Source organism: Haliaeetus albicilla, chromosome 7 (assembly GCF_947461875.1).
Source record: "Haliaeetus albicilla chromosome 7, bHalAlb1.1, whole genome shotgun sequence".
In the NCBI taxonomy this organism is placed as follows: domain Eukaryota; kingdom Metazoa; phylum Chordata; class Aves; order Accipitriformes; family Accipitridae; genus Haliaeetus; species Haliaeetus albicilla.
Window position 1 is genome coordinate 13,674,562 of NC_091489.1, and position 27,938 is coordinate 13,702,499.

Here is a 27,938-nt window from a genome sequence, read left to right on the forward strand (position 1 = left end):
CCCGGCCCCGCCCCTGCCGTCGCCGCCGCTTGTTGATGTTTCACTTTAATTCCCGGGTTGCAAGATGGAGGCGGCGCTGGGAGGGCGAGAGCTGCTGCTGCTGCTGCCGCTGGCCGCCGCGCTGCTGGGCCCGGCCGCGCCGCTGCAGCTGGGCCAGGTACCGCCGGCACCGGGACCGGGACCGGGACCGGGACGCGGTGGGGCCAGTCCCAGCCCCTGTCCCTCTCTCTCCCTCTCCCTCGCTCCCCGAGGGGTGAGCCGGACCCTGCCGGGGCGCTGGGCGTCTCCGGGCCGCCTCGGCCGGCCGGGCGGGATCGGCGGCGGGAGCCGCTGGCGCGGCTGGAGAAAGCGGGCCGAGTCGGTGGCACCGGAGGGCGGTGGGACGGGGACGGGGTTTCCCGGGTGTAGCGCTTGGCAGCCTAAGGTGTATTACCCCTGCTTGCAGCGCTTGACCTGCTGCCCAAGTGCCTTTCGGTCTAAAATGTACACATACGGTACGAAAGGCGTCTGCCACAAACTCGGTTACCGCGGGGGTAATGCTTCCCTCCTCCCTTTAATGATTCGTTTCGATAGGATTTGGTATGCCGAAATAAGTATCTGACAGGTTGAGGGGGCGAAATGGTTACTTCTATGTAATGTAGGTGTATTTATATTGTGGTTTTATGCTTGCCTACCCACATCTGGATGGTTTAGTGCCTTAGGAGTACGCAGTGCGTTAGGTCCACATTTGCTCCCACTGATTTCTGTACTTCTGAACTGAGTTGAGAAAAGAGTTTCGATGTATTGGTATATTACTGGGCATTGTGCTGTTTTTCTGTTCCAGTACCTGTGCTGTATCTTGGTAAGATAGTTTTAAGTTAAATTGGTGGCTTTTTAAGGAGTGGAAGGAATTTTTTGTGTATTACTGGGGAAGTCTTCTCAGTGGGAATAAAAAGATGTGCCGTGGCACCGGTGAGCTTTGACCTCTAGCATTACAGAAGAGAATTGGGTACTTCTGTCTGTACTTGAATCATGACTAAATACATCCTCTAATTGTTATAATCGTGAACTCAAAAGTGTGAGATCGCGAAGAGGGAAGAGCTGTGTTGCGTTTGTAGTCACTTGTCTAGCCAATGTGAAGTTGCTGTCAAGTGAGTAAATTTATTACGGCCTTTTTTCCTCTAGAGGTTTGGGTTTTTTTTAATTTAAGTAAAACGTTTCCAAGAAAGCCTGACAAAGGCCCTGCACTGGCACATCCTGTGTTGCAAAGCAGGATTCCTGGGCTTACTTCCTGGTTTCTGCTTCTCTATATGAACATTTGAAGAGAGATCTGCTTAGCTTTGATATCAAAATGGGGATCTAGATCTCCAGACACCTATAAAAGTGCAAGAGTGCTTGAAGTCAGGTGCACTAAAGAGAGCAGAGAGGGCTCAGCCCTCAGGTACTTTGGTTATCCCTCTGAGAAAGGGAGTGCTAGCTTGAATTTGCCGAAAGAGACATGAAGTGACAATGGAATAGAGACCTGTGCTCTTGTTTAACTTCTACCTGGAACCTATCACACTTTCACACCAAAACTTCAACTCAGTAGCACTGAAGTTGTTTGTCGCAGCTGGCAGTTGTGCAAGTTGTGGAGGCACATCTCTGTGTGCTGTCTATCTTTGGATGTGAACGCGTGAGTGAGCACGGCACAGGGGTGCTGGAGCGGTCCCGTGGATGCCAGCTTGGGGTCAGAAATAGAAGAGGTATGTTTTAGAGTGCTAATAGGGCTTGACTTAGTAACTGGGGTGTAATGCCTTATGGGCATAGCTGTGCTGTTTGTGGGGTTGAGTTTGTCCATTTGTGCCGTACTTCTTAGGTGGTCTGTCAGCTCAGTTTTTTCTAGCTGGAAGTGTCTGCACTTTTTTAGCTTTATACTGGTGTGGTGGCATAAGTACATGCAGAAAAGCGCTTTTAAGAGTCAAAAAGGGAACATACACATTTTTACTTTAGTATTTTTTCTTTTTAAATCTCAAACATAAAAAAATAAAAACTTGTGTTCTGTCCTGCACTATTTCTTTTTGTACATATAGGATCATTTTTGATGTAGAAGGAACAATGCATCTTGAGAAAGTTTTGAGTAGAAGAATTGTTGGGTTTTGACCATGAGCTGGTTTATGGTGGCCTGGTAGAAACAGAAGTGCCTAGGCAGTGGGAATAGGCAGAACAGGAATGCCGTGCTGTCAGGTTGGCTTCAGAAGCAATTAACTTAACAACAGTGGGCGATGGGGTCAGAATAATAGTGGTCTTTCCTCAGTATGGCTTGGGGCTGCAGACTGGTTGGGAGCAGGCAGCATCAACATGTTCACATTTCTTCGACTGGGTACCACGACTGTGCCCTCTACAATTCTGTGAGCCCACTGGCAGCATACCGTTGGTAGCTTCACATTTTGTAGTTCTTGTATGTGGTATTAAAGTTCACTTCCAAGTTGATGGCCATGATGTTACAGAAACCATAGTGGAAGGACTGAGGAAAAACCTTGAAACATTGGAATAACGTTTTGTAAGGCTGAAATGCTTTTGTTCGGCTCTGGAATGTGAACGCCTCCGTTGTTGTGCAATACTTGTCGTTTCTTAAATAAGCTGTTTTGAAATCTGGACTTTTTTTTTTTAAAAACATTAGCATGTGTGTTTTGATTTTTCTTTCTCCTCCTGAAATTTGGATAAGGACTGGGTTACAGATTGATCGATATTAGTCAAAGTTGGTTTTTTTTTGCTTTTTTGTTTTTTTTTAAAAAGGCAGGGAATGATGCAGTAAGTCAACTGACCTTCACATTAAAGTAATGTGTTTTTCTGGTGTAAGATCAGGAATTAGGTTTTGTGTTTTAGAGTATTTTTTTAATGTGCTGATAGGAACTGGCTAAAAGCACAGTGGGCTTAATGCTAATGCTATGTTGTTTGCTTACTCTGTTTGCCTCTTGATAATTTAGGTTTAGCAGTGTTCTTTCTAAATAGCATACTTGCCTACCAGACCTTTTTTTTAGTGTAGTTGCCTGAAAAATATTGCTTTCAGATCATTTGTTGGCTGCAAGAAACCTCTGTGTGGATGGATTATTTCACAACAGGAGAAAGTAATCTTCACTACATCAACCATTTGCAGTGAGTGTAATGTGTTTTAATCGAAGAAACTTGTCAATAGTGACATGCTGAAGTGTTTCTTTCATCGCTATATGGCAGTTTCTCTGTTAACAGCCTGGCACATGTTCTGAACTTTATGCCTAAAAGATCTGACATCATCTCTCCATGTATATTTGATTAAATTACAGCAGTATGATGCAACCATGTCCCAGTGATGTGAGACTAAGTATTCACTTTTAAAACTCCTGATAAAATATTCATAGTATGAGTTGATTTAATAGGGAGAAAGCAAAGGCAATTAATTCTAGCAACATATGTAGGGCAAAGGAAAGGATAAGCAATATTATACTAAGAATCATCGTAAAGCAAGGAAGGAATATAAGTGTGGTTGTTCAGAAAAGTAAAGCAAAAGCATTATGTTAGATTTTTATATTAACTAAGATTAAGTTACTTAAGCAAATACTGGATTTCATTATCTTACCCTAAATACTGTCATGCAGTTTAATAATGCTAAACCTTACTGGAGAAGATTTTGTACTAAAATTTTGTAAAATATGAGGGACTAATTATTGTCCCGCAAACTTGTCATGTCAAACTTGTACCACAATTATTTCTTAACTCAGTTATGCCTGATTGCAGTTAAGACTCATCCTACAACATAGGTCTGTTCTGAGTCTGATGAAAGAATTAGGAGAAGCACAGATCACAGATCTCTGGATTGGAAATATACAGTTACACTGTTTGGAGCCAGTTGTCCGTGTGAGTGCCAGGACTCAAACAGTAGGAGTTTGGGTGGTAGTTTTGTTTGTCTGTTTGAACACTTTTTTCCCATAATTTCTTTTCAACTTTAGAAACAAGTTATTCATCTTGTCTATTTCTTATCTGTTTGGCAACCTTCATTGGACTTTATATTTTCCTATCACCAACAGGATATCCCACTAGTGCCTGCGTAATCGATGCGAGGGGATTGTCTGCCTTTCAAGTCTCCGTACAGCTGGCCATTTTGCGAGGCATGATGCCATCTGTTCCTAGTGCTGCCCGCTCTGCTTCCCACAGGCCTTCTAGTGCAGAAAGAGCCTGGTTCGGAGAGCCTCAATGGAGAACAGCTGTGCTTTAAGTGGGCTGGCTGCTAGCAGCTGAATCTAGATGGGGTTTATGTGACTAATGCAGTTGTGTAGGACTTAACAGTTACGCTGTACTGGGAGAAACTGTGTGGTGCACCCCATCAGGTACCCACTGCCCGTGGAATGAGTTTTTCCGTGATTCTGTAATCAGATCTGTTTGACGTTCCTGTGTGATTAGACTTAAAGCTTTGTCTTGTGCGGCATTTTTCATAAAAGGCCAAGATTAGGTGAAATGTTCTCTGTAGATTTGTGTGGCATTGGTATGGGGAGTCTTTAAGAATTAATGAGTATTCCCTTTTAACTTATACCAGATGCTCTATAGTCTTTGCTGCCATCTTTTCCCCATCTTGCTCTTCTGCTACTAGAGCAATTATACTGCCACAGTTAACACTCCTGGGTTCTGTTGCAGCGCATGGTGAGAGAGAAAGGATTAGAAAATGATCACTACCTGCTTATCTCTATTGATCCAAGTTCACAAAATTCACTAGCTCAATGTAACGTATGTAGCCACACTGTTACTGCTGTTGCCTAGCTGTCCTAGAACAGAATGACATACATCTGTGGTAGAAGTGCTGTCCTCTTTACAGGTACTGTGGCCATTACCACTGTAAATATCACTGCTGGAGCACTAAAACAGTGATGAGAAATCGTAGGATGAGGTAGATGTCTCAGGAGGGACATCTACATCCTATAACAGCATTAAGAATGATAGAGCCATTTTTAGTGTAAATTGTAGAGTTTTGTGTGAAGGCATTCACCAGCACAGGAAGGGATAAGGTGCTGTGAATGATGGTACAGGTGTCAATGGTAAGCTGAAAGCACAACCTGATTCCTGGGGACCTGAATTGCTTCTTGGGGCTGTCCTTTGATTCTGACTCTGTCAAAGTGCAGCTTTCTCAGATATTCCCTGTGAATTGAGGACCTTTTAAATTACAGGACTGTCTGAAACTTATGTGAACTCTCATGATATTGTTAATACTGAAAAGTGTATTGTAAGTTATACAAACAAGTTTTACACTCATAGTTCAGGCTTCTCCAGGACTTGACTGGGCAATATTATGGATTACTTCAGGGGACCCATGTCCTGCTCTCAGTGACTTTGTTACTATGGGATTGGCTTAGTATGCTTTCAATACACAAAATAAGTGATGCGGGGTTATTTACTTTTCTTAGTGCTGAAGTACATAGCCACAAGACATATGTATAAAACACCTTTTTTTTTTTTTCCTAAGTAGTGAGTTTTATTATGGTAACATAAAAAAGTATTTTCTCTGTTGAAATTAAAGGGTGTTTCATAAGCCTGTGAGTCTTCAGACCAAGGGTTGGAAAGATGGGTACTTGAGTTAGCACTGGAGCACTTTCTAGCAAGTATGGCTTCTCAGGCCAGGCATTTCATCGTGAAAGCACGGTACAAGAGCTATTGGCATGCCAAGTCTGTTTCCCTCCCAGTTTAGCAAGCATAAACAACGTGTGACTCTTGAACACTTATTCATGAGCAGATATCGAGGGGGTACTGACCGGTGTTGTGTTAACAGGGGGAACACTGTGCATCACCCATTCCCGGCTGTAGGTGAAAGCGGGTCAGCTGGGATGGTGCTCTGCTCTCCTGCGAGCTACTTGCAGTAGTCCCTTCCTCTTTCCCCTAGTCCTCCTGCCTGGCTTTTCATTGTGTTTGGCATGCATCTTGCGGTTCTTGCTCTCATGTAGATTTTGGTATGGGATGTGTAGGGTCAGGAAGATTGGCCACAGCCAGACCTGTTGAGGTTTGAGTGTGGCACTGCAGGAAAGACCAGTGGGAAGCCGTAGGAAGACAGCAATGAGGAACTCTCCTCCAAGGAAGGATGAAGTTTGCTGAGAGCGTTATCATAAAATTAGGAAGACTGAGTTGGAGGACTGTTATTTTCCATGGGAAGATACTACGAAGGGTCGTGAATGACCTGTTCATAAATTGCAGCAAGGAAGCTTCAGGTTAGACGTTAGGAAAATTTTTAATGTTAAAGGTAGCTGAGTACTAGAGTAAATAGTTGAGGAGAGTGTGAAGTTTTTGGACATCACTGGAGAGCTTTAAGAATAAGTCTGTCAGGAATGACATCGATGTAGTTTATTCTGACTCTGGAAAAGCTGGTCTTCCTCTGGTCCTTGAGATGTTTCTGTATCAGTTCAGGAACGTTTGGAGCAAGAACAATTGAAAACTGATTATTTTTTAGCACCAAAACTTTGAGATCTATTTGAAATGTTTCTTAGCAACACTGGCATCAACTCTTGTGAGACCTCTTAGCAAAGAAGCAAAACAAGAACATGTGACAACTCAGGACAATGGATGTACAGAATATGGGAAGTTATCAGTGGAATTTGATGGATCTGGATGTGAACAGACTGGTCATGGGAATGGCAAGAATAAGAGTTCTCTGTTGCTTGTGAACACAAAATGGCAAGGCTCATGGTGTAGCCGCTGTAGTGGAGTATTAATCATTGCTCTAAGCGATTGAATAGCTTTATGAACCTGTGCCGTTCAGGAGATGCACCGCCATCTCCTGAGATGATGGTGAGGATGGGCATCTTCTAAGGAGATGCTGCAAGGACAGGCAGACCATGCAGCAGAGCCTATCCAACAGCCTGTGGCCACTAGGACAAGTAGCCTGGCTCCCTCCTCCCAGCTGTGTTCTTGTGTCTCTCATGCTTGTCTGGCTGTTCCTTGCTTGTTCAACTAACAGAAAAATAGTCTGGCAAAAAAAGGGAACGTTTTCCTGCCAGTTAAATGAGCTAAATTGGCTCACTGACTTGGCATAAATGAGAGGGAAGGATGATGTGCGGGAGAGATCTACACTCTCTTTTTTAGTGGCAGAGGCAGCAAGCGGTTAAGCTGGTTTATTTGTCTGCACGCTATGATCTATTTTTTGTAACTATGACAGCATGGAAGTGATCCGCTGAAATATTTAATTTCTTAAACATGTAATACGCTCTTCAAGTGCAAGTTTTTAAGTATGTACCGGAATTCATGACAGTGCTTGTGGATACAACGTCAACAGAATGGACAGCTGTACTGAAGAAAATTAATCATCATGTGTCGTGGTTTCAGCCCAGCCGGTAACAAAGGACCACGCGGCCGCTCGCTCACTCCTCCCGCCCCCCTCCGGTGGGATGGGGGGAAGACGGAGGAGAGAAAAAAAAAACCAAACCTGGAACCTCGAGGGTTGAGATAAAGGCAGTTTACTGGAACAACACAAAGAAATTGCAACAACAACAACGGTACTAATGAAAAAGTATACAAAAAGAGTGATGCACAGTGCAACTGCTCACCACCCGGGACCCGACGCTCTGCCACTTCCCCCACCGAAAAGAAGAGCCCACCCCCCGGCCCGCTCCCCCTTTATATACTGAGCATGATGTCACATGGTATGGAATAGCTCCTTGGCCAGTTCAGGTCAGCTGCCCCGGCTATGCCCCCCACCTCCCAGGTTCCTGTAAAAATTAACTCTATCCCAGCTGAACCCAGGACATTATCCACCCCTTATTCTATACCATCTACATCATGCCCAGATCTTACATTTTCCAATCGACCACTACCACTTCCTTGTCTTATATATATAAGTATATGGACTTGCGTCCGTCCCCGTCGTCCCCCCGCACACACACACACACGCGAATGGTATTCCTTTAGCGTATGGGTTATTCCTCTAATGTGTCCATTGATTTTATTTAGTCCATGACTTTGGGGCTCCATCTGTTGTAACAGTTCTTCAGGATAAGAGAGATGGTGTGAGATGGTGGGTTGTTGTATGCTGCCTCTGGAACTTGTGGCTAGTACATTTGGTACAACTCACGCCCTTGTTCTGCAGGTCGAGGATGTTGATCTTGAGGAAATTGCTGGGTGTCAGTTCAAGTTCTGTCGCTGTTGTACTTGGCTTAGTTTCAAAGTCCATCCCGCAGTCATTTGGGTAATTCTTACAGTAATACCCTTGATATGGCATATAGACACTATAGATACAATGACATGCATTGGCAGGGTATTTAGCAGTTAGGTATCATACAGCCCAATTCACTGGCTATTCTCTCCCAAAATCAAATCTCCCTGAGGTACACATCGAACTTCCCCATCCTTCTGCATCACCCACCAGGTGTATCCAGGTCCCTGAGCAAAAACAACCCCTTGAATGGGTTTGCCTCTGCTTGAGGGAGGACTAACCCAGACTGTCTTTCCTAACATACTCCTCATGCGCACTACAGGGACTTTATCGCCTTCTACAGTCTGTGGAAGTCTTGGTTGGGCGGGGCCAGCCCGATTGGCGGATCCTCTAGTATTAACTAACCAGGTGGCTTTTGTTAAATGTGTATCCCAATGTTTGAAAGTCCCACCCCCCATCGCTCTCAATGTAGTTTTCAGCAGTCCGTTGTATCGTTCGATTTTTCCGGAGGCCGGTGCGTGATAAGGGATGTGATATACCCACTCAATGCCGTGTTCTTTGGCCCAGGTATCTACGAGGTTGTTTCGGAAGTGAGTCCCGTTGTCCGACTCGATTCTTTCTGGGGTGCCGTGTTGCCATAAAATTTTCTCTTCAAGGCCCAGAATAGTGTTCTGGGCAGTGGCATGGGACACAGGGTATGTTTCCAGCCATCCAGTGGTTGCTTCCACCATTGTAAGCACATGGCACTTGCCTTGGCGTGTTCGTGGGAGTGTGATATAGTCAATCTGCCAGGCCTCCCACTGTTTATATTTCAGCCATCGCCCCCCATGCGACAGGGGTTTTTGCCGCTTGGCTTGCTTAATTGCGGCACATGTTTCACATTCGTGGATGACCTGTGCGATAGTGTCCATGGTCAAGTCCACCCCTCGATCTCGAGCCCATCTATATGTTGCATCTCTCCCCTGATGGCCTGAGGTATCGTGGGCCCACCGAGCCATAAATAGCTCACCCCTACGTTGCCAGTCCAGGTCCACCTGAGACACTTCAATCTTGGCGGCCTGATCTGCCTGCTGATTGTTTTGATGTTCTTCAGTGGCCCGACTCTTGGGTACATGAGCATCTACATGACGTACTTTTACCACTAGCTTCTCTATCCGAACAGCGATATCTTGCCACAGTGCGGCAGCCCAAATGGGTTTACCTCTGCGTTGCCAGTTGCCCTTCTTCCATTGCTGTAGCCACCCCCATAGGGCATTTGCCACCATCCATGAGTCAGTATAGAGATAGAGCACTGGCCACTTTTCTCTTTCAGCAATATCTAATGCTAGCTGGATGGCTTTCACCTCCGCAAACTGACTCGATTCACCTTCTCCTTCAGCAGTTTCTGCAACTAGTCGTGTAGGACTCCATACAGCAGCCTTCCACCTCCGATGTTTTCCCACGATGCGACAGGACCCATCAGTGAACAGGGCATATTGCCTCTCATTTTCTGGCAGTTTATTATACAGCGGGGCCTCTTCAGCCCGTGTCACCTCCTCCTCTGGCAACATTCCAAAGTCTTTGTCTTCTGGCCAGTCCGTGATCACTTCTAAAATTCCTGGGCGACTGGGGTTTCCTATGCGAGCCCGTTGTGTGATCAGTGCAATCCACTTACTCCACGTGGCATCAGTCGCGTGATGTGTAGAGGAAACTTTCCCTTTGAACATCCAGCCCAGCACTGGCAGTCGGGGTGCTAAGAAGAGCTGTGTTTCAGTACCAACCACTTCTGAAGCGGCTCGAACTCCTTCATATGCTGCCAATATCTCTTTTTCAGTTGGAGTATAGCGAGCCTCGGATCCTCGATATCCCCGACTCCAAAACCCCAGGGGTCGGCCTCGGGTCTCTCCAGGTGCTTTCTGCCAAAGGCTCCAGGTAGGGCCATTCTCCCCAGCTGCAGTGTAGAGCACATTTTTAACATCTGGTCCTGTCCGGACTGGCCCAAGAGCTACTGCATGAACAATCTCCCGCTTAATTTGTTCAAAGGCTTGTCGTTGCTCAGGCCCCCATTTAAAATCGTTCTTCTTCCGGGTAACTTGGTAGAGAGGACTTACAATTTGACTGTAATTTGGAATATGCATTCTCCAAAAGCCCACAACACCTAAGAAAGCCTGTGTTTCCTTTTTATTAGTCGGTGAGGACATAGCTGCTATTTTGTTGATCACGTCCGCAGGGATCTGACGACGCCCGTCTTGCCATTTTACTCCTAAGAACTGGATTTCCTGCGCAGGTCCCTTGACCTTACTTTCTTTTATGGCAAAGCCAGCCTTCAAAAGGATTTGGATTATTTTCTTCCCTTTCTCAAAAACTTCTTCTGCCGTGCTGCCCCATATGATGATGTCATCAATATATTGCAGGTGCTCTGGAGCTTCACCTTTTTCTAGTGCAGTCTGGATCAGTCCATGGCAAATAGTGGGGCTGTGTTTCCACCCCTGGGGCAGTCGATTCCAGGTGTACTGGACACCCCTCCAAGTGAAAGCAAACTGTGGCCTGCACTCCGCTGCCAAAGGAATGGAGAAAAATGCATTAGCAATGTCAATTGTGGCATACCACTTAGCTGTCTTTGATTCCAGTTCATATTGAAGCTCTAACATATCTGGCACAGCAGCGCTCAGCGGTGGCGTGACTTCATTCAGCCCACGATAATCTACTGTTAGTCTCCAATCCCCATTAGATTTCCGCACGGGCCATATGGGACTATTAAAGGGTGAGTGAGTCTTGCTGATCACTCCTTGGCTCTCCAGTTGGCAAATCAGCTTATGGATGGGGATCAGGGAGTCTCGGTTGGTGCGATATTGCCGCCGGTGCACCGTCGTGGTAGCAATTGGCACCTGTTGTTCTTCAACCTTCAGCAACCCCACAACCAAAGGGTCCTGGGAGAGACCAGGCAGGGTAGACAGCTGTTCAATCTCCTCCGTCTCCAATGCAGCTATACCAAAGGCCCAACGGTACCCTTTTGGGTCCTTGAAATACCCCCTTCTGAGATAATCTATACCAAGGATGCACGGGGCCTCTGGGCCAGTTGCAATGGGGTGTTTATGCCACTCATTCCCGGTTAGACTCATTTCGGCTTCCAATACGGTTAGCTCTTGGGATCCCCCTGTCACACCAGAGATACAGATGGGTTCTGCCCCTTTATAACTTGATGGCATTAGGGTACATTGTGCACCAGTGTCTACTAGAGCCTTATATTCCTGTGGGTCTGACGTGCCAGGCCATCGAATCCACACTGTCCAGTAGACTCGGTTGTCCCTCTCCTCCACCTGGCTGGAGGCAGGGCCCCTCTAATCCTGGTTAGAATATCTGTTACCCACTTTTTGCACATGTGAATCAGAAGTCCCTTCAAGAGGATCAGAAATGAGATCGGCCCATCTACTGCGCCCGGGGGACTGCTCACGGGAAACTGGAGCAGCAGTTTTCCAAGAAGAATCTTCTTTTCTGGTTGCTTTTTCTCGCAACTCCCGTACCCGTGAATCCAAGACTGAGGTAGGTTTTCCATCCCACTTCCTCATGTCCTCTCCATGGTCACGCAGGTAAAACCACAGGTTAGCCCGTCGTGTGTACTTTCTCTCTCCTCTCTCTTGGGCAGAGGAACGCTTACTCCCAATAACTGCAATGCGGGCCTGTACAGGTGAGGAGGAGGACATATCTACTTTGAATTGCTGGAACTCTCGGGACAATTCCTCTACAGCTGAGACACAGGCCCGTAGGGAGGAAGAGAGACTTCCTTCATATTGCCGGAGTTGGACAGCCAATTCATCCACCGTTTGTCCATAGCCTTCTTTCCAGGACATTACTGCCAATGAGTTGGCATAGGTTGGTGGTGCACTTCGTAGAAACTTCCGCCACATCGGTTGTGTGCATTGGACTTCATCTGGATCTGTGGGTGACTGCGCATTTTCTGGATCATTATAAATCACCTCCAGCACGGCTAATTCCCTCAGGTACTGGATACCTCTCTCCATGGTGGTCCACTTGCCTTGGTGACATGTAACTTCATCCCTGAAAGGGTATCTTTCCTTTACACCTAACAGAAGTCGCCTCCAGAGGCTGAGGACTTGTGTTTTTCTCCCAATCGCCTTGTCGATACCCCCTTCTCTAGACAGAGATCCCAACTGCTTGGCTTCCTTACCCTCTAATTCCACACTACTAGCCCCATTATCCCAGCATCGGAGCAGCCAGGTAACAATGTGCTCACCTGGGTGGCGGCTAAAATCTTTTCGCATGTCACGCAACTCACTCAGGGATAGAGATCGGGTAATTATTTCAGGTTCTGCCTCTTCCTCCTGTTCTCGCGATGACCCTGGTTCATCTTCATCTCTCACTGAGCGAACTGATTTCTTTGTGTGTTTCTTTTTCTGTACAGGGGCAACTGATACTGGCACAGGTTGGTTCTCTGGTTTAGTGGCAGTATCTGTCACCGGGGTAGGGGCAGCCATGGTACCTGTTGTCGTGGTAGGGGCGGCCACGGTGCATGTTGTCGGGGTTGGGGCAGCCACGGTGCATGTTGTCTTGTTTTCCATCTTTTCCCCCTTTTCCCCCTGGGGGTGCTGCATAGTATCAAGCAGGGTTTGGTAGATACCGGCCAGGGCCCAGCACAGTGTAGTGAGTTGTGTGTCTCTGGGATAGCCACAGCATTTTCCTTTCAAAAATTCTATCACTTCATGAGGGTTCTGCAGTTGTTCGGGAGTGAACTTCCAAGTCACTGGAGGTGAGAAGTTCTCTAGATACCTGCCCACATCCTCCCACACGCCGTGCCACCCATGAATATCCAGCTTTGGGACAGATCTCTGGGTGGTACTCTTAAAGAGCCTCTTTGTAGCCCTAGACAAGACCTGAAACATAGTCAGGAGGCATAGCACTAACAGCACACAGGCTTGCGCATCCCAAGGATATTCAAAATTCTCGAAAACTGTTGTAATTAGTTGGAAAGAGAAAAGGGAGGGGAACGGATGGGGGGAAGTATCCCCCCCTGACTTCCCCATGGGTTGGGTGTAATTACCAATAAAATCCGACAGAAGGTGCCCAAAGTCTGGAAATGATATCACTGCCTCATACAGATAACAGCTTAACCTCATGACCAGTGATGTAATCATTTCACAAGTCGACATTGCCCAGTACAGCAAAATGATAATCCCAATCACTCTCCCAGAGATGAGATACGCAACTACAGGCAATACATAAAGCATATAAGAACTTACAAAACGCCACCATGTAAACAGCTGAATCAACATTGTGACTAACATCTATTTATCTAGTATAAGAAATGCGTATGACAAATTTGTTTCAACACGCTCTGGCCAGATCTGTCGTTATCTCAACCCTTCGTGCCCCACGTTGGGCGCCAAAAAGGACTGTCGTGGTTTCAGCCCAGCCGGTAACAAAGGACCACGCGGCCGCTCGCTCACTCCTCCCGCCCCCCTCCGGTGGGATGGGGGGAAGACGGAGGAGAGAAAAAAAAAACCAAACCTGGAACCTCGAGGGTTGAGATAAAGGCAGTTTACTGGAACAACACAAAGAAATTGCAACAACAACAACGGTACTAATGAAAAAGTATACAAAAAGAGTGATGCACAGTGCAACTGCTCACCACCCGGGACCCGACGCTCTGCCACTTCCCCCACCGAAAAGAAGAGCCCACCCCCCGGCCCGCTCCCCCTTTATATACTGAGCATGATGTCACATGGTATGGAATAGCTCCTTGGCCAGTTCAGGTCAGCTGCCCCGGCTATGCCCCCCACCTCCCAGGTTCCTGTAAAAATTAACTCTATCCCAGCTGAACCCAGGACATCATGTATCTAACTCACTTTGTACATGTAATGCTCAGTTGTTGAGCATATCTATATTGCCCCATGCCCTTAATTTTCAAGTAAAGCATTGGATTAAAAAAAAAAAGTAGGGGGGATTTTCCTTTTTTTTCAGCAGTTACAGGCTACCAGTCATTTCCTTTTTCTTGTAATCTCAGTGAGTCATTTTGTAGATGTTGAAAAAAATTGCAAAATACTTTCTGTGTAAAAGAACTCAAATTTCATTTAAGGCTTAAAAATGAAGGACTATTAAGAGTGCCTGGAAAATGCATCTTTTGTGCCTTTTCAATCCCCAGAAAACAGAAAAAACTAAGAAGTAATGACACAAGGTTTTGGTAATCTGTGAAACAGTTTGAGGGTGTAAAAGACGTACAGCTTTGAAAAGTCAGTATAAACACCTATTTCCTAGAAGGGGCATGGAGGAAGAGATCCCTCTGTGGTCTCAGTGGCCGGAGAGTTTTCCTACTGATTTGACAAATGCGTCTGAAGGATCAATGACAAGGCATTTCCAACCAAAAGGTTACCTGTGTTAGATTTTAAGCCATGCTTTTCATGATGCCAGATTTCTGCTGCATCAGATTTGGATGTTGTTTTTCAGTTTTTGGCAGTCCTGGCTACCTGTGTATACTGATTAACACCCATTGATTTAAGGATTTTTTTACATTATAGTCATGCTTCAGAAGCTCTCTGTTCACAAATTGGGACTATGTTATGCTAGGTACTGTATATTTCAAGTATCTCCTGGCTGAAAATTTAGTGTTTTATAAAAATCCCAAACGAAAAGCCTTCTTACATATTTAATTTTTTATTTATTTATTTTAAACTCTGAGCAAGATCAATGTTTTATTGAGACATGACTTGCTTTTTAGCTGTTATTTGTGAAACCATGACTCAAACACAGAGTGAAAAAAGATGCTGAAGGTATGGAGAAGAATTCCAGAGGAAAATGAAATGCAATTAGAATCATTTAAGGCTCCCAAAAGGCAAATAGGGAGCTTAACATTATCTCTGAAGAGGTTACTCAGGAAAGCAGTGTGGCAATCATTACTTTTGGCCATGTCCAAGAGAGATTTGGCTTTTATATGTAAGTTTTGTCAGGGGCAGGCCTGGGAGATTTAAGGTCCCATCTGCAAAACAGCCCCTAAAATTAGAAGGGGGAAGTAAAAGGACAGAATTAGTGAGTCAATAAATTACAGCAATTAGGGTTTGAAAGAAAGAAGCAAATCCCCATTAGCTGTGAGTTTGGAGGTGTCCCATGTGGCATAATTTGGGAATCATAACCAAAGAAAAGAAATAGGATTACTGCTGACACTGACAAAACTGGGTGTTCTTTAGTGTAGGCAAACATGTACTAAATTATACTTCACCTTGAAGACTAAGTGGAGTGCTTAAAAAACATTTACAGAGAATCTGATTTTTACCTTGTATTGTCTATCATTTTTCAGGTAATATGAGAGACTTCTTTTCCATTATATCCATGTGAAACAAGTTCTTCTGAGAATCCAGCTCAATTATTATTATTTTATCTTTATTTAAAAAATCCCTATCCATAAGGGGATGCAGCTGTCATTCTTTCTCAGCAATCCTCTTTATTAAAAAGAGGGGAAAACACTCAAACCAACCCTTACATGAAACAAGTAAGCATATTGCTCTTTCTTCTGTCTGCTGGATAGAAAGCCTGGGAACGTGCTCTGGGGATTGTACGTTGTCATTCTGTCAGGACAGTGTGTGAAAGTGGCCTGCAGTGGCTTATGTGTTTCCTCAGAAACTCACATCTCTTTTCACTGCTGTTTTCCAGGAAACCATCAGAGTCAATGTTACGATGTTGAAAACCAGTGGAGAATTTCACAAAGGACAGGTTTGTCTGGGTTTTGTATTTATTCAGTGAATTAATATGCAGTGAAACAAAGTCTGCGTGTGGATGCAAATGCATTGTTTTGTCTGACGTCAGTCAGTATGAAGTGTGTTCCTCTGAGAACAGAATTGTAGCATGGGGCCAGGAACCACACACTCATTCTGTCTGTCTTTCTTTCAGGTTGTTTTTAATATCACCTATGTTAATGGACAGGTATATCTAAATGATTTTCCTATGAAAAGCAGAGTTGCCCACGTAACATGTCAAACAATAATATGTGAGTATTCTCTCTCTCTGTCTTTTTTTTTCTTTTTTTCCCCCTGGGGTATTTGGCTTCCCTGTTATCTAGTAACCAAAGCTTACAATGACTACATGTTCTCCTACTCTGCAAAACTGAGCATTGTAGAAGCAAATGATTTCCCAAGGTAGGATAATTTTGCTACTAAAATGGGTGGAAAAAAATCTTACTGCCTTGTTGTCAAGTCCCATTCACATGCTTATATATAAATGGTCTAATCTGAAATCCAGACTCTGCCTATCTTTTCAAAAGAATGTTTTGCACTACAGGCTAGACAATGTAAACAGAAGGATGCAACTCCACCCTGCTAATGGCTGTGTCCCTAGGTTGGTTGGCATATATCCAAAAGGAGATTCAATAACAAAAGTATGAATTATTGTTAGGAAGATCTTTTAATTATCTCATTTCTGTGTCTGTTGGACAAACAAGTTTCTGCTAGTTAGGATATTATAGTACAAATGCTGCAGTTTTGCTAGTGTCCCGCAGTGGTTAATGACTTCAAATTATTTTGAAACTGCTATTTTTTCCACTGATTCAATGCTATACCTTTTGTGAAAGACCAGAAAGTACTGTGATTTTTTGAGATCAGAGAGCATACTGTATAATTAATTAAACAAGGGCCATTATGCTCACTTGATTTAAGCTTGTGTTGTATTCAGAATGATCTCTTGATGGATCAGGTGCAGCCAGTCTCTAGCTTGGTTTCTGAGGTCATCCCCTCCTTAAAATCAGACATTTACTTTGATAGTGCTAATGCTTTTTCTAAATTGCTTCTCTGAGCCATGACCTTGTTTCTTGAACCCTTCCTTCCCAAGCATAATCAATTATTAATTTGACACTATTTCTTTTCTGGAGAGGGAGAACAGTAATTAATTCCTCTTTTTCTGGGATAGTTATTCCTATTGGTTCTATTTTTTTCTATCCTAGGGTAGAAAAACATGGCAAAATGTCATTTACCTGCAAGGTAATTGACTCCAAAAAAAAGATATAATTTTATTGACTAATTCTGAGAGATACTGAGCACTGTACTGTAGTTCCTATTACTTTCCCAAATGATAGTTGTATAGCTTGCAGTGACTACAATTATGAATGTCAATCTGAAACAATGAGAAAAATACTGATTTGACCTGGAGCTAGGAACCTGGAACTCTCTATCTCTGTGTTTGGGTCTGAGTCCTCAGCATAGTATGTCTCTCTGTTATCTGTAAAGTAATGTTTATACTATTTACTTACTAAATCCTCATCAATATATTCAGATAATGTTTGTAAAATGCTGAAGGAATATAGAGATACTTGTTACCTGTTAACAGAGGGGAAAAATACTCCTGAATGTATGTAAAAATCAACGTGAGCCAAGTATTCATGCTCTTGAATATTAGAGACCAAGTCTCCTGAATGGTGTCGTCTTGACACTGTTGTCAGATCATGCCTGGCCCCTATGTCCCCACTTGAAGTTCCCATGAATGTCAGTTTTGGAAGCGTATCTTTCACTCCCATTGAGCGTAGTGGGGATTGAGCAGCCCGACACATGAAAGGTTGGGACTACAGGGAGCTTCAGCTACTTGGCATCTTAGAGGCTTTGGTCCTTTAATGTATGCTTGCCGCTGTAAGTCAGAAAACATTCAGCAACCAGGTTAGTGCTCTGGCTCACACATACAGGGCACCTTTCTCTCTAACCTCTTTCTCTCCTTCCGCCACTTATTTTTGCAATGGAAGATGTTGCTAAATGATGTCGAAAAGTATTTTTCTGTATTTAAAATAAGTGAAATAGCTTTATGAGGAAAGGGATCATAGCATAAAAGTAATGGTCACACTGAGCCATTACTGTGTAATGGAAGGACACTAGGCCAGCCTTCCCCCATGTCGTACAGCACTGCAAGTGACCCACAGCACTAGTGACACAGAATCGGGGCCAGTTCGGTCTCAGTTCACACACTTTGCTGTCTGCGTGCTGGAGAGATCTGTCACCTCCCCTCTTGCACTTCTGCGGCACTCCAGTTCTAGCATGCCCTCACCTGTAGCAGAGGCATGGTAGCTGGCAGAAGGATACTAAGTTTATGTGGAAGCAGTGAGGGTGGAAAGGCAGTTCCCTGTGTACTCCTGGAATATTAGGTTGTTGAAAGAGCTGAAAGCTTTTGGGTAGAAAGAGCGTTTGAGGTGTCAGAGGTCACATATGAAGATGGGGGGGCAGAAAAAACACGTATGAGGGAACTGACACTCATCTTGAATGGTATACGCAGTGTGTGTGGAAAAGAGCATATTTGTTTCTGTAGGGAGAGGAAAGGGAATGTTGTGTGAATCAAGATGTTGACACAGGTGGCTGGCTGGGCTGTGGTATTAACCGTTAGGAACTCCTTTGTACAACTAAAATAAGAACGTAGCAATAGCGAAGCCAAAGAGTGCTGCTTAGAGTGCTTTAATGCAAACATCAAAGGCAGGGACGTGACATTGCTTGCAAGCTCTCTCAGTCTGGGGGTTGTACAGCGCTGCTGTTGTCTGCTGTGTTATATCACAAGACCTGCTCCACGTTTGATTTGGTGATATACTGGTAAAAAATCATGGCAATTGTTTTACTACCCCTTATAACAGTGGTTACTGGAAGAGTTACGATCAGCATGGTCCGTACAACTGTTCAGGCATCTCTGGTTTGATGCTAGTGGTCCTCTGTAGCTGTAATGACTTTTCCATTCAGCTGTTACGTGTGCAAAGGCATCTATGTCAGAGTTGCAGCTGTTTGCCCCATGGCTGTGTACTGCTTTCTGGTTGGGGTGGTTGCTCTTTGAAAACTATGACATTGTGTGTTAACAGTGGAGAACGGAAACTCGGGTAACTTACCAGATCAGCAGCGCCTGGGAACCGTCAGTGTTCGCATCATGGTTCACGAGTGGCCCTTGGCATCCAGTTCTGATTTGCAGCTGATTGTCATTCAGGAAGAAGTGACAGAAATTGATGGAAAACAGGTAAAAAAAACCCCAGCCTAACACTCTGCTTGTTTTTAATTTAGGAGAGGCAAGTAGTTACCAAGGATTAAAAGGTTTACATGTGTCTGGCTGGTGGTTAGAGCACAAAGTATATAATCTAATGCTAGTTAGCACAGTACTGAGGGAGATAATACCAACCTAAGTTGCCTGTGTAGTAGCAGGGGTGTTTCATGAGGAGACTTCAAGTTTTAATGCTTCCATTCTTATTTTAATTATTAAGTGTTGGATGACTTTCCCTTAAGCTTGTTAGAATATCATTACCTCTGTCACATGCTCTTTCAACAAATGCATTTATGCAAGCAAAGTCAGACTCGGAAGCAATATTTCATTTACAAAATAAGGTACAGAATAAATAAAAGGGGCATGGGCTCGTTCCGAGTCCTGAGGTTTTCCCTATTGTTTATTCCAAGCTAATAAAGTGTTTCAAGCATGTAGCATGGGGGACAGCTTGCAGTAGCAAACTCTTATGTCAGGTGGGCTTGTTGTGAAAGCCCACAACACCTGAGAGCTTAGCCTTAGAATATTTTGCATGTAAGATAATGAATTCACTTGAATAAAAGTCTTGATAATGAACATGGATTTTGAGATGAACAGACCCCCCCACCCTGCCCCAAATTCTAACTGTATCTGCACAAATACCAGTGAATGTGAGGGGTTACAATTCTAACCCAACTGAGTTCAGTTCAGAACTGAGTTCTCAAAATCACCTATACGGTATAGTTATTTTTCCAACCAGAGAGGTTCTGGAGAGAAGATACAGCTGCTGAAGCCAGCAGACGCATCAAATTTTTGTTTCAGTACATGTCTCCATCTTACATGTGGCCAGGCTCTTTTGAAGCTGGCTTGTGTTCTGCTGCCTTTTTTTTAAAAGGGAGAATGATGATAGTACTATTGATCCTTAATTAACTGCATGCTCAGCGTGTAGTATTTTTTTACAGGGATCTGCATCGTGTCAAAATCTTACTCTGTTAATGAAAAATCCCACTGAGAGATTTGAAGCTTTTCTAATGAGGTGTTTATCCCACTGTTAGGAGGCTAATATATCCTGGCTTGATTCAGTTGTTATACAACAGTGCTGTTGTATTTCATATTTCAAACTAAATATCAAAATGCATTTCAGATTTTCACAGGGACCTGGTAAGAACAACCAGAAAGCTAATGCTGTTTCCTTAATTGTTCCTTTAAGTCAAAAGCTTTCAATCTTTCTCATTGGTTATCAGCTGACAGTAAAGATCAGCTGTTTCATTGCATTGTTCTGTGCGTGTTCGAAGCAAAAGGAGGTTGGCCTATAGGTCTGAAAGCATAAGTGAAACTGTATCACATGCTGCATTCCTCTTTTGTTAGTTATATTTCTATGTAGCAGTTACAATTATGGTCACAAACTCTCTGGATTTGTCATTTCTTGGCCTCACAGTGCAGTTATTGATGTTAGTAGGAGTTATGCTGAATGTATTCTATATAAGTGATGTTTGCAGTGATTAGGTGAAACTGGTCCAGCACATCCCTGGAAGAGGAGGAAGAAAACTATTCTTTCAGTTGTTGAAAAAAAGCAAAAGCAGAAGTGTGAGTCTTGCCTCAGCAACACTTTAAACATTTGCAAGTGCTCTTTAACTATGCACTTGGGTTTTCCAAGTCCTAAAATGCCTCCCTGAAAAGAGGATCATAATGAACTATGTAAGACTTGGTTAAAAGCCCATGGAGTGACTGCCACAGGCTTTTGCAGGGGGAGAGAGACCTAGTCTGTTCAGCATATTTTCTAATGTGTTACAGTCTACAGAAGCGTGGTAAGTGTAAGTAAAAACAAAGAATACTAATTCATGTTATAACATCCCTATTCTAAACCTTAATGGCTTGGGAGTTTTCTGTGATGTATTGGTTTTCTCTGCCAGCCTACTTCACTCTCACTTTAAACTCAGTATTATCAACATGTTTGCATCTCTTGTAGGTTCAGCAGGAAGAAGTAACAGAAATAGATATTTTAGTAAAGGACCTGAGAGTACTTAGACATTCAAACTACACTGTCCCTTTGAAAGAGAGCATGCTGTATTCCATCCCCAGGGACAACGATGTGTTATTTACACTTCCCAACCTCGCAGGAAAAGGTATCTCTCTTAGTTGTTACATAATACTTTTATCCATAGTTGATGTATTGCTTTACAAGGGTGAAAGAACATCATTATTCCTGTGTTTTACATAGTGAAACAGTTTCTTCATTAACAGGGAAGTGTTTCGTTTTATGTGGTGGTTGGTTTTTTTGTGGGTTTTTTTGTTTGTTTTTAAAAACACCTAAATTCAACTCTTCCATGTTCTAGGTATTTTGTTTGTTTGTTTTCAAATCTGTTCTCCTTTGAAGCACTTGGTACTTCTAAAGCTGCAGCCCAGACATCTCACAGGAATAAATTTCTCTCTTAGTGCTATGATGGAAGTTTCTGTAAAGCTCCCCCTTTTTCCTGAGAATGAAAGAGAAAACTGAAGAGGAAATACCTGTCTGGGTCACTTCCAATAACTTAAAAGCAAGAGAAGTTATCTGATGCCTTAATCTTATTTCAGTTTTGTTTAATCAAAAACTATCAAGGATTTCACAGGAGATTAATATTTTGATCTAGTTCATCACCTTTTAATCTGGCGACAGCTGAAATTTACAGCTAAGGGCACAGCTAAAGGCTGCACTGTAACACTGCTTCTGCTTCTTACCAAATTCACTACTCAAGTAAAAATAAAAGTCAGCCTTCTGTGTTCTTGCTGTAAATGTGTGAGAACTGTACTATAAGTATAGAAATGCAGCTTGTCTTTGTTTTCCTGAATAGTGAGTCAAATAAAAAGCAAGCCCCCCACTACATCTAGCTTTTCTTCTTCAGATACTCAAGATCCACTGCAAACTACCAGTCAGTACCTCATCCAGCAAGTAGAAACTACAGTAGATGAAGAGACATTACCTGGCAAGTTACCAGAGACCCCTCTTAGGATAGAACCTCCATCTTCTTACAAGGTAGTTTTGTTGTTTGTTTACTTTAATTATTAGTATATACCTTTAAAGACTGGTCTAAAAAGGAAAAGCAGTTTTTTCCCCTCCCTCTGTTTTTTTCCCGTTTCCCCAGAGATGAAATGCATACCCGCTTGGTGACATTTCTAGGAGGAAAAGTTGTAGTAGCATGCTGCAGATAGAGCTGAATGTTATTCAGTATTACAGTTTGAGGGAATAAACTTCCCCATTTTTAGTATTGTCTACAGAAACACATACAAATATTATGTTTTCCTCCTTTGTGGATGTTCACAGAACAAAAAAAACCCAGCATTGTTAGGATTCAGATAGTGGGCTTTCTTCATGTAAAGACCAAACACAACATCCATTTAAAGATCTTTAAGAAGGTATGTAACGTTCCTAGGCCTTTGTCTTCGGTCCTTTATTTTTAATTTGAAAAAAAAGCAAGATAGAATTGCCATTCCTACTTAACCTAGTATTGACTTCTCAGAGTACTGTTTTGCTGCTTTGTATTTGTTAAAGACTAGGATTTTGTATTGTGTGAGGTATCTGACAGTAAACTGACTTCCACTGAAGTCTAAGAAATCCCCACAGCCAACCACTAAAAAGAACAGACCTTTACAGGCATACTCTAGGAAACTTAAAAAAAACCCAACAACTTCCTAAATTACCCCTTAGCAGTGAGGAATTGTTGGGTTTTTTTACTCCAGCAGGAATCAAATGGGTTTCTAAATCCTGCAATGTTCTGACCTCACAGATACTTCATGACAGTGAGTTGTGATATTTACATTATACCAAGCTAAGCATTTATAACGATTTCAAATATTGTTTAGCTTTAAATTACATCATTTTTTTCTGACTCTGCTTGAGTGCTTACCCCTCTGGGAGATGGGCCATTGGTCTCACCTGCTGTAAGAAACACATAACAGCTTGAGAAGTTTCAGTTCCAGATTAGGTAAGGATGGGCTTGATGGCCTCCTCTGTGGCTGAAAGAAAGACTTTATAACGTACTACTGAGACAGGAGGGCCAAAAGAATAAGCTGGAAGTTACAGATAGGCTAGAGAAGGTGCTACCTCTCTCCTGGGCTGTCAGTAACCTTTTTCCCTGCTGTGCACTGCCATGGTATCATAGCTTCTCTGTGCCTAGGCCAAATAGCTCACCCTTCACCTGCTCTGTTCAAGTGTCCTTTCTTTTCTAAAGTGGCCTTTCCTTTCAGGGAACTCCGCTAGGATGAGCAGAGAACTAAACCTTCACCCATTCCAAACTTTGTAGAAGAAAGAGGTCCGAGTCACCAGTTAATTCCATCCTGCTTTTATGTATGTTTAAGCATACATGAATTTAAGTAAAACCATCACCATGTAATGCGATTCAGCAGTAGCTACAAAACCTGCACTTGCTGTGTTTTGCAACCTATCTTTTTATTTTTACCTGTTTGGTTGTAGGTGATGTGCCAGTGGGTAGAAGACTTGAGAAAAGGGTTGTGCAGATTCTGGTTTCGATCTTTACCTGTCTTCTTTAGTTTGATGGAAGTCATTGTTGTTGGAGTTGTTGGAGCAGCTCTTATTCTCAAAGTCTTAAAGGTGATTTTCCCTTCCTGTGAAAACAAGTAAGTAATTTTTGCTATTTTTTTTCCTCTGATGAAAGCAAAACATTAACTAAAAAAAATCTGTCAAGAAGCAGCCCCATTCTGTAGGAAGATGGTGGCAACAATTCAGTGAAAAGACTGCCGGTAACTTTCCATTCCAAGTGACCTTTTGACACATAGGCATTTCAGAGGAACATGGGAAAATCTTTCACTGGAAATGTCTTTAGCTTGGCTGTCATACTGCCAAGTTTTTACCGAGTCTTCTAAGGACGACATTGTGAGACACCATTAACATAGCTCCGAGAGAGGAGGGTGAGAAGTCAGAGCTAAACCAATTTCAACAACACTAAATCTTTTCCTACTCTACTGTGTTGGACTTACAGTAGTTACGAAAGGCCTCAAATTTGGCTTTGCAAATTTGTGTGGGAATTCTCCCAAGGAGGAGCTACCTGTATAGGCAGCTTACAAGCTGTAGTGATTGGTGCTAGCATTGGTGGCAAAAGGTCATAAATAAAGTTGATTAACTGCAGATGGCTTTATTCCCTCGGTGTGTTAGTAGCAACACTAATACTTTTCAGAGAAGTAAGCTCTCAAAACAAGCGGTGGAAAGATGAATTAGTAACTGCAGCTAAGAAATCAGTATAGATTTAGTGCTGGAATGGGCAAGCATGTATATTTTAAAGCAACCCAAGTCAATTCTGGAAGTCCTAACCCTTGGAACCATACCTTCTTTCAGGAGAAGTGACTGACAGTGTAGCATGCTTCATCACCCACAAGCACAGCTGATGTCTTCAAATGTAACTGACCAGCTGTGCTTCTGAGTGGCTTCTAAGTGCAGTTAATTTATGTATCCACCCAGGGATATGAGTGGCCTTAGTTCTTCTGACAGAGCTAGAAAAATGGAGGGTTGGAAGATCAGGAAGATTGGAAACTGCAGTGAGAAAAGAGACCATGCTTCCCCCCTGATGTTTCACACAGCGTGCTGTCAGATTGGAGTACTTCTTGTAACTGACTTGTTAGAGCAGAAGAAGTGAAGAAACACTTTGCACTCCTCACAGCAGTAAGCAGCTTAGCACTGCCACATGTTGAACTTTGAACTAAGTAGAACTAGGAAGAAAATTCTAATCCCCATAAACTGTTCAGCAAAGTGTCTGACAGCCTGTCCATGGCAGAGGTCAGTACAGAGCGGAGGAACCAGCCTGCAGTAATTTCTCTTCCAATTGGAGAGCATGGCTCTTGTGCATGGTTTGTCAGAGTATTTCAAGAAATTCTAACACTGGAAGGATGGTCCTTACCCCCCCTTTAAAAAAAAAAACAAACAACAAAACCAAAACAAAACCGCCAGAACAATAACGAAACAAAACACCCACCAAAACCACACAGTCATTTTTTTGCTACCTGTATAAAGTGGACCAGTAAAAAGTGGTGAAGGTTTAATTTGTGATTGTAAACCAGTAAGAATGAGTAGGAGGTCTCATTTGGTGAATGACACAGTTGCCAGTGTGAGTCAGGACCTCCCCCCAGGTCTTTAATGCCATTCTATAGTACTGTGATAAAACTAGAGGCTTTAGCTAGTCTTAGAGAATTAGGTGCAAGGGCCTGACAAAGTAGCCCGACAGCAGGTAGTTTTAGGCTACTATGAAATTAAGCATATAGAGCCTATGCTACTGATACCTCAGATGCAGAAACTGGGTGAAGGGACCCCTCTAAAACCATAGCTGGTACATTCTGGAACCAGTTTTCCATCAAGTTTTCATTCTTGCTTCATAAAAGAGATTATGAGGGTAATACTTGATGCATTGATTTAAACTAAGTTTGGGGAGTTTAAGAATAAACCTAATTTTTAGAATACAGAATTGTTTTGTATATTGTTTTCTAATGCCAGGTAATCTTACCTTTCAGAGGCATCCTTCTCCTGGATCAAGTCAGCTTTGTACCTGTGATTACCATCAGCTTGCCTTCAGATCTTCCAGACAGGAAAAATAATTTAGATGAGAAAGCATGTACTTAATATTGTGTTTACTTTGGAGTTACTGGTTTTTAAAAACAAATTTTTAGTTGACCTGAAATTTGGCACTTGATCTTAATACCTTGTTTATTTCCTACTAAGAAAACTAAGTGAGTTGATTTATTGGTAAAGGGACACTCGGGCTGAGGCCCGAAGCTGAATTCCCTGTGCCTCTCCGTAAACATGCAGCCTTTTCAGAAGCTTCAAAATAAAACAGCTTTCCACCTTGAGGGCTATCATTGGTTTTAACTTCTGTGAAGTCACTTTTCCACACGTCGGACAGGGCACTGGCTGCCTTCATGCCCATAGTCAGCTATCCCGAATAGCAAGATGATGAAATTCAGGGTGTCCTGAAGTCTCCAGATAGCATTCTTCAGAGAAGGACGAGGGAGTATCGCAAACATCAGCTGTGCCTGCAAGCCTAAACAAAGCTGCCCAACCTGGTTTCAGGTCTCTTAGGGTTGAGTGTGCCTTGCAAGGAAAATATCACTACCAAACATTTGTGTTACTCAAGTAATTTGACATTTTGTATATGCAAAATAAAAATTAAAAAGGCAGATTTATACTTCAAGCACTTTACACTTTTATGGCCCCTTCCACTAATAAAAATTGTTAGCACTTGTAAACAATGTGCTTTCTGTATCTGTGATAGCAGTACTATGTGAAGTCTCCAAAGAAAAAAGAAAATTCTACAAAAGTACTGGCTTACTATTGCCAAGTAGGCCCAGTCTGCCCATGCTGATTTGTACTGTTAACATTTTTCAAATAAACATTTAAATTGTTTATTAGACTGTGTTCATGTGTGCATCTATATTTAGTTACGTAAAATAGTAGTTTGCCAAATGCATTAGATGCAGGGTAGTATTTGTCTTTTAGCTTTTCATTGTTCTTATTTACAAAAATTGTTTGTCAGAAGAATGACTAGGAGAAAAATAAAAGAACCTTAACTACCTAGCATTAGACTGAGCACAGTTATCATTTGAGTGATCAGAATTATCCATGTTCAGCTTAAGCTTTTAGAGTGAGGGAGAAAAGCTAGGATTTCCCCTCCCCCTTAAGGAAAGATTATCATAAGCTTAACAAGATCTCTAAGTTATTCAGATGCTTGTCCTTACAGCTGGTCTGTGACAGAGCAGCTCAAGTTGTCTCAGTAATGACAGCACTGCAGTGGTGGAAGAAACATCTCTAACACTGACTTGTCTTGCAAAAATAACAAAACAAAGAACACTACCTAGCAGCACAGCATGGTATACGTCAGCCTGCGATAACAGGGACACTGCTCAAACTTCCCTTTTTTTTTTATTTTATTTTTTGTTCTAGCACCTTGTGGGTTTGTACTTTGCATTTACTTCCTCAAGCTCAGCGTCATTAGAGCGTAGGAGCCCAAACATTTGCCAGCTATCCAGCTGAGTAAGGATGATAGAAGTGGGGGCTGTGTCACAACCGGGTGGGTGCTCAGGGCAGGTGTGGAGCCATGAGACGCTGGAGCAGGGCAGCTACTCTGCGGGTCAGGAGCGAGTGGCAGTAACTGACAGCCCTGGAGCCCCAAGCAGTGCTTTCCAGGACCATACCACAAGAGAGCGACTGTAACGGTAACATAACCGTGTAAGACAGAGGTGATGATAGAGCTACAGGGGCATCTGACTTAAGAATTCAATTTAGTGAAAGAAAACACATGACAGAGGGGTCGTCATCCACAGCTAAACATGAAACTGCTAAGACTCTGGCGCAGGAATGGTGACTGCACAGACAAGAGCAAGTCTTCAAACAGTTGTAGACAAACTCTTCCTCTCTGTATGTGGAAATTAATGTTATTTCCACTTCATGAACATAGCCCAGGCCTATCTGAATACATAGTTCAAATAGAAGTGACATGTAAGGCTGAAATTTAGCTGCTTTGGGGGAAAAAAGAAGAAGGTAGGATGGACATGAAACACAACAGTTCTTCCTTACTGCACAAGCACAGTATGAATTGTACTGCAGATGGAAATTCGGCAGCTGTTAGCATGTGCTCTTCGTGTTCGTACTTCAGAAACTAAACCAAGCACCTGCACAGCAACAAGAGATTTAACTCTAAACAGCTGCAACATAAATGAGTGGTTAAGCCTGAAGAAGTTTTGATACTGCTTCACAACTTGGCCGATTTCCATGAGCTAAATAATCCTCTTCTGTATTGTGTTCTAAAAAGTTACAAAGCACAAGGAAAGAAATACTACCATCAGATGAATGAAATTAAATAAAAAACAATAGTGCAAATCTTGA

The 27,938-nt window shown here is 43.0% G+C and overlaps 1 protein-coding gene across 2 annotated transcripts; it reads left to right on the top strand.

Moving 5' to 3' along the window:
- On the top strand, positions 1-26,464 carry GINM1 (glycosylated integral membrane protein 1). 2 transcript variants are annotated; one of them, XM_069786985.1, is made up of 8 exons: positions 1-157; positions 15,764-15,823; positions 16,001-16,097; positions 18,927-19,078; positions 21,045-21,201; positions 21,958-22,088; positions 23,526-23,689; positions 25,571-26,464. In XM_069786985.1, the coding sequence occupies exons 1-8, from the start codon at positions 65-67 to the stop codon at positions 25,677-25,679; spliced, it is 963 nt and encodes a 320-aa protein (XP_069643086.1). In that variant the 5' UTR covers positions 1-64; the 3' UTR covers positions 25,680-26,464. The 2 variants fall into 2 exon arrangements, with proteins under 2 accessions (XP_069643086.1, XP_009928835.2); XM_009930533.2 differs by lacking the exon at positions 1-157 and adding an exon at positions 15,486-15,602.
- The last annotated feature ends 1,474 nt before the right edge of the window (positions 26,465-27,938 follow it).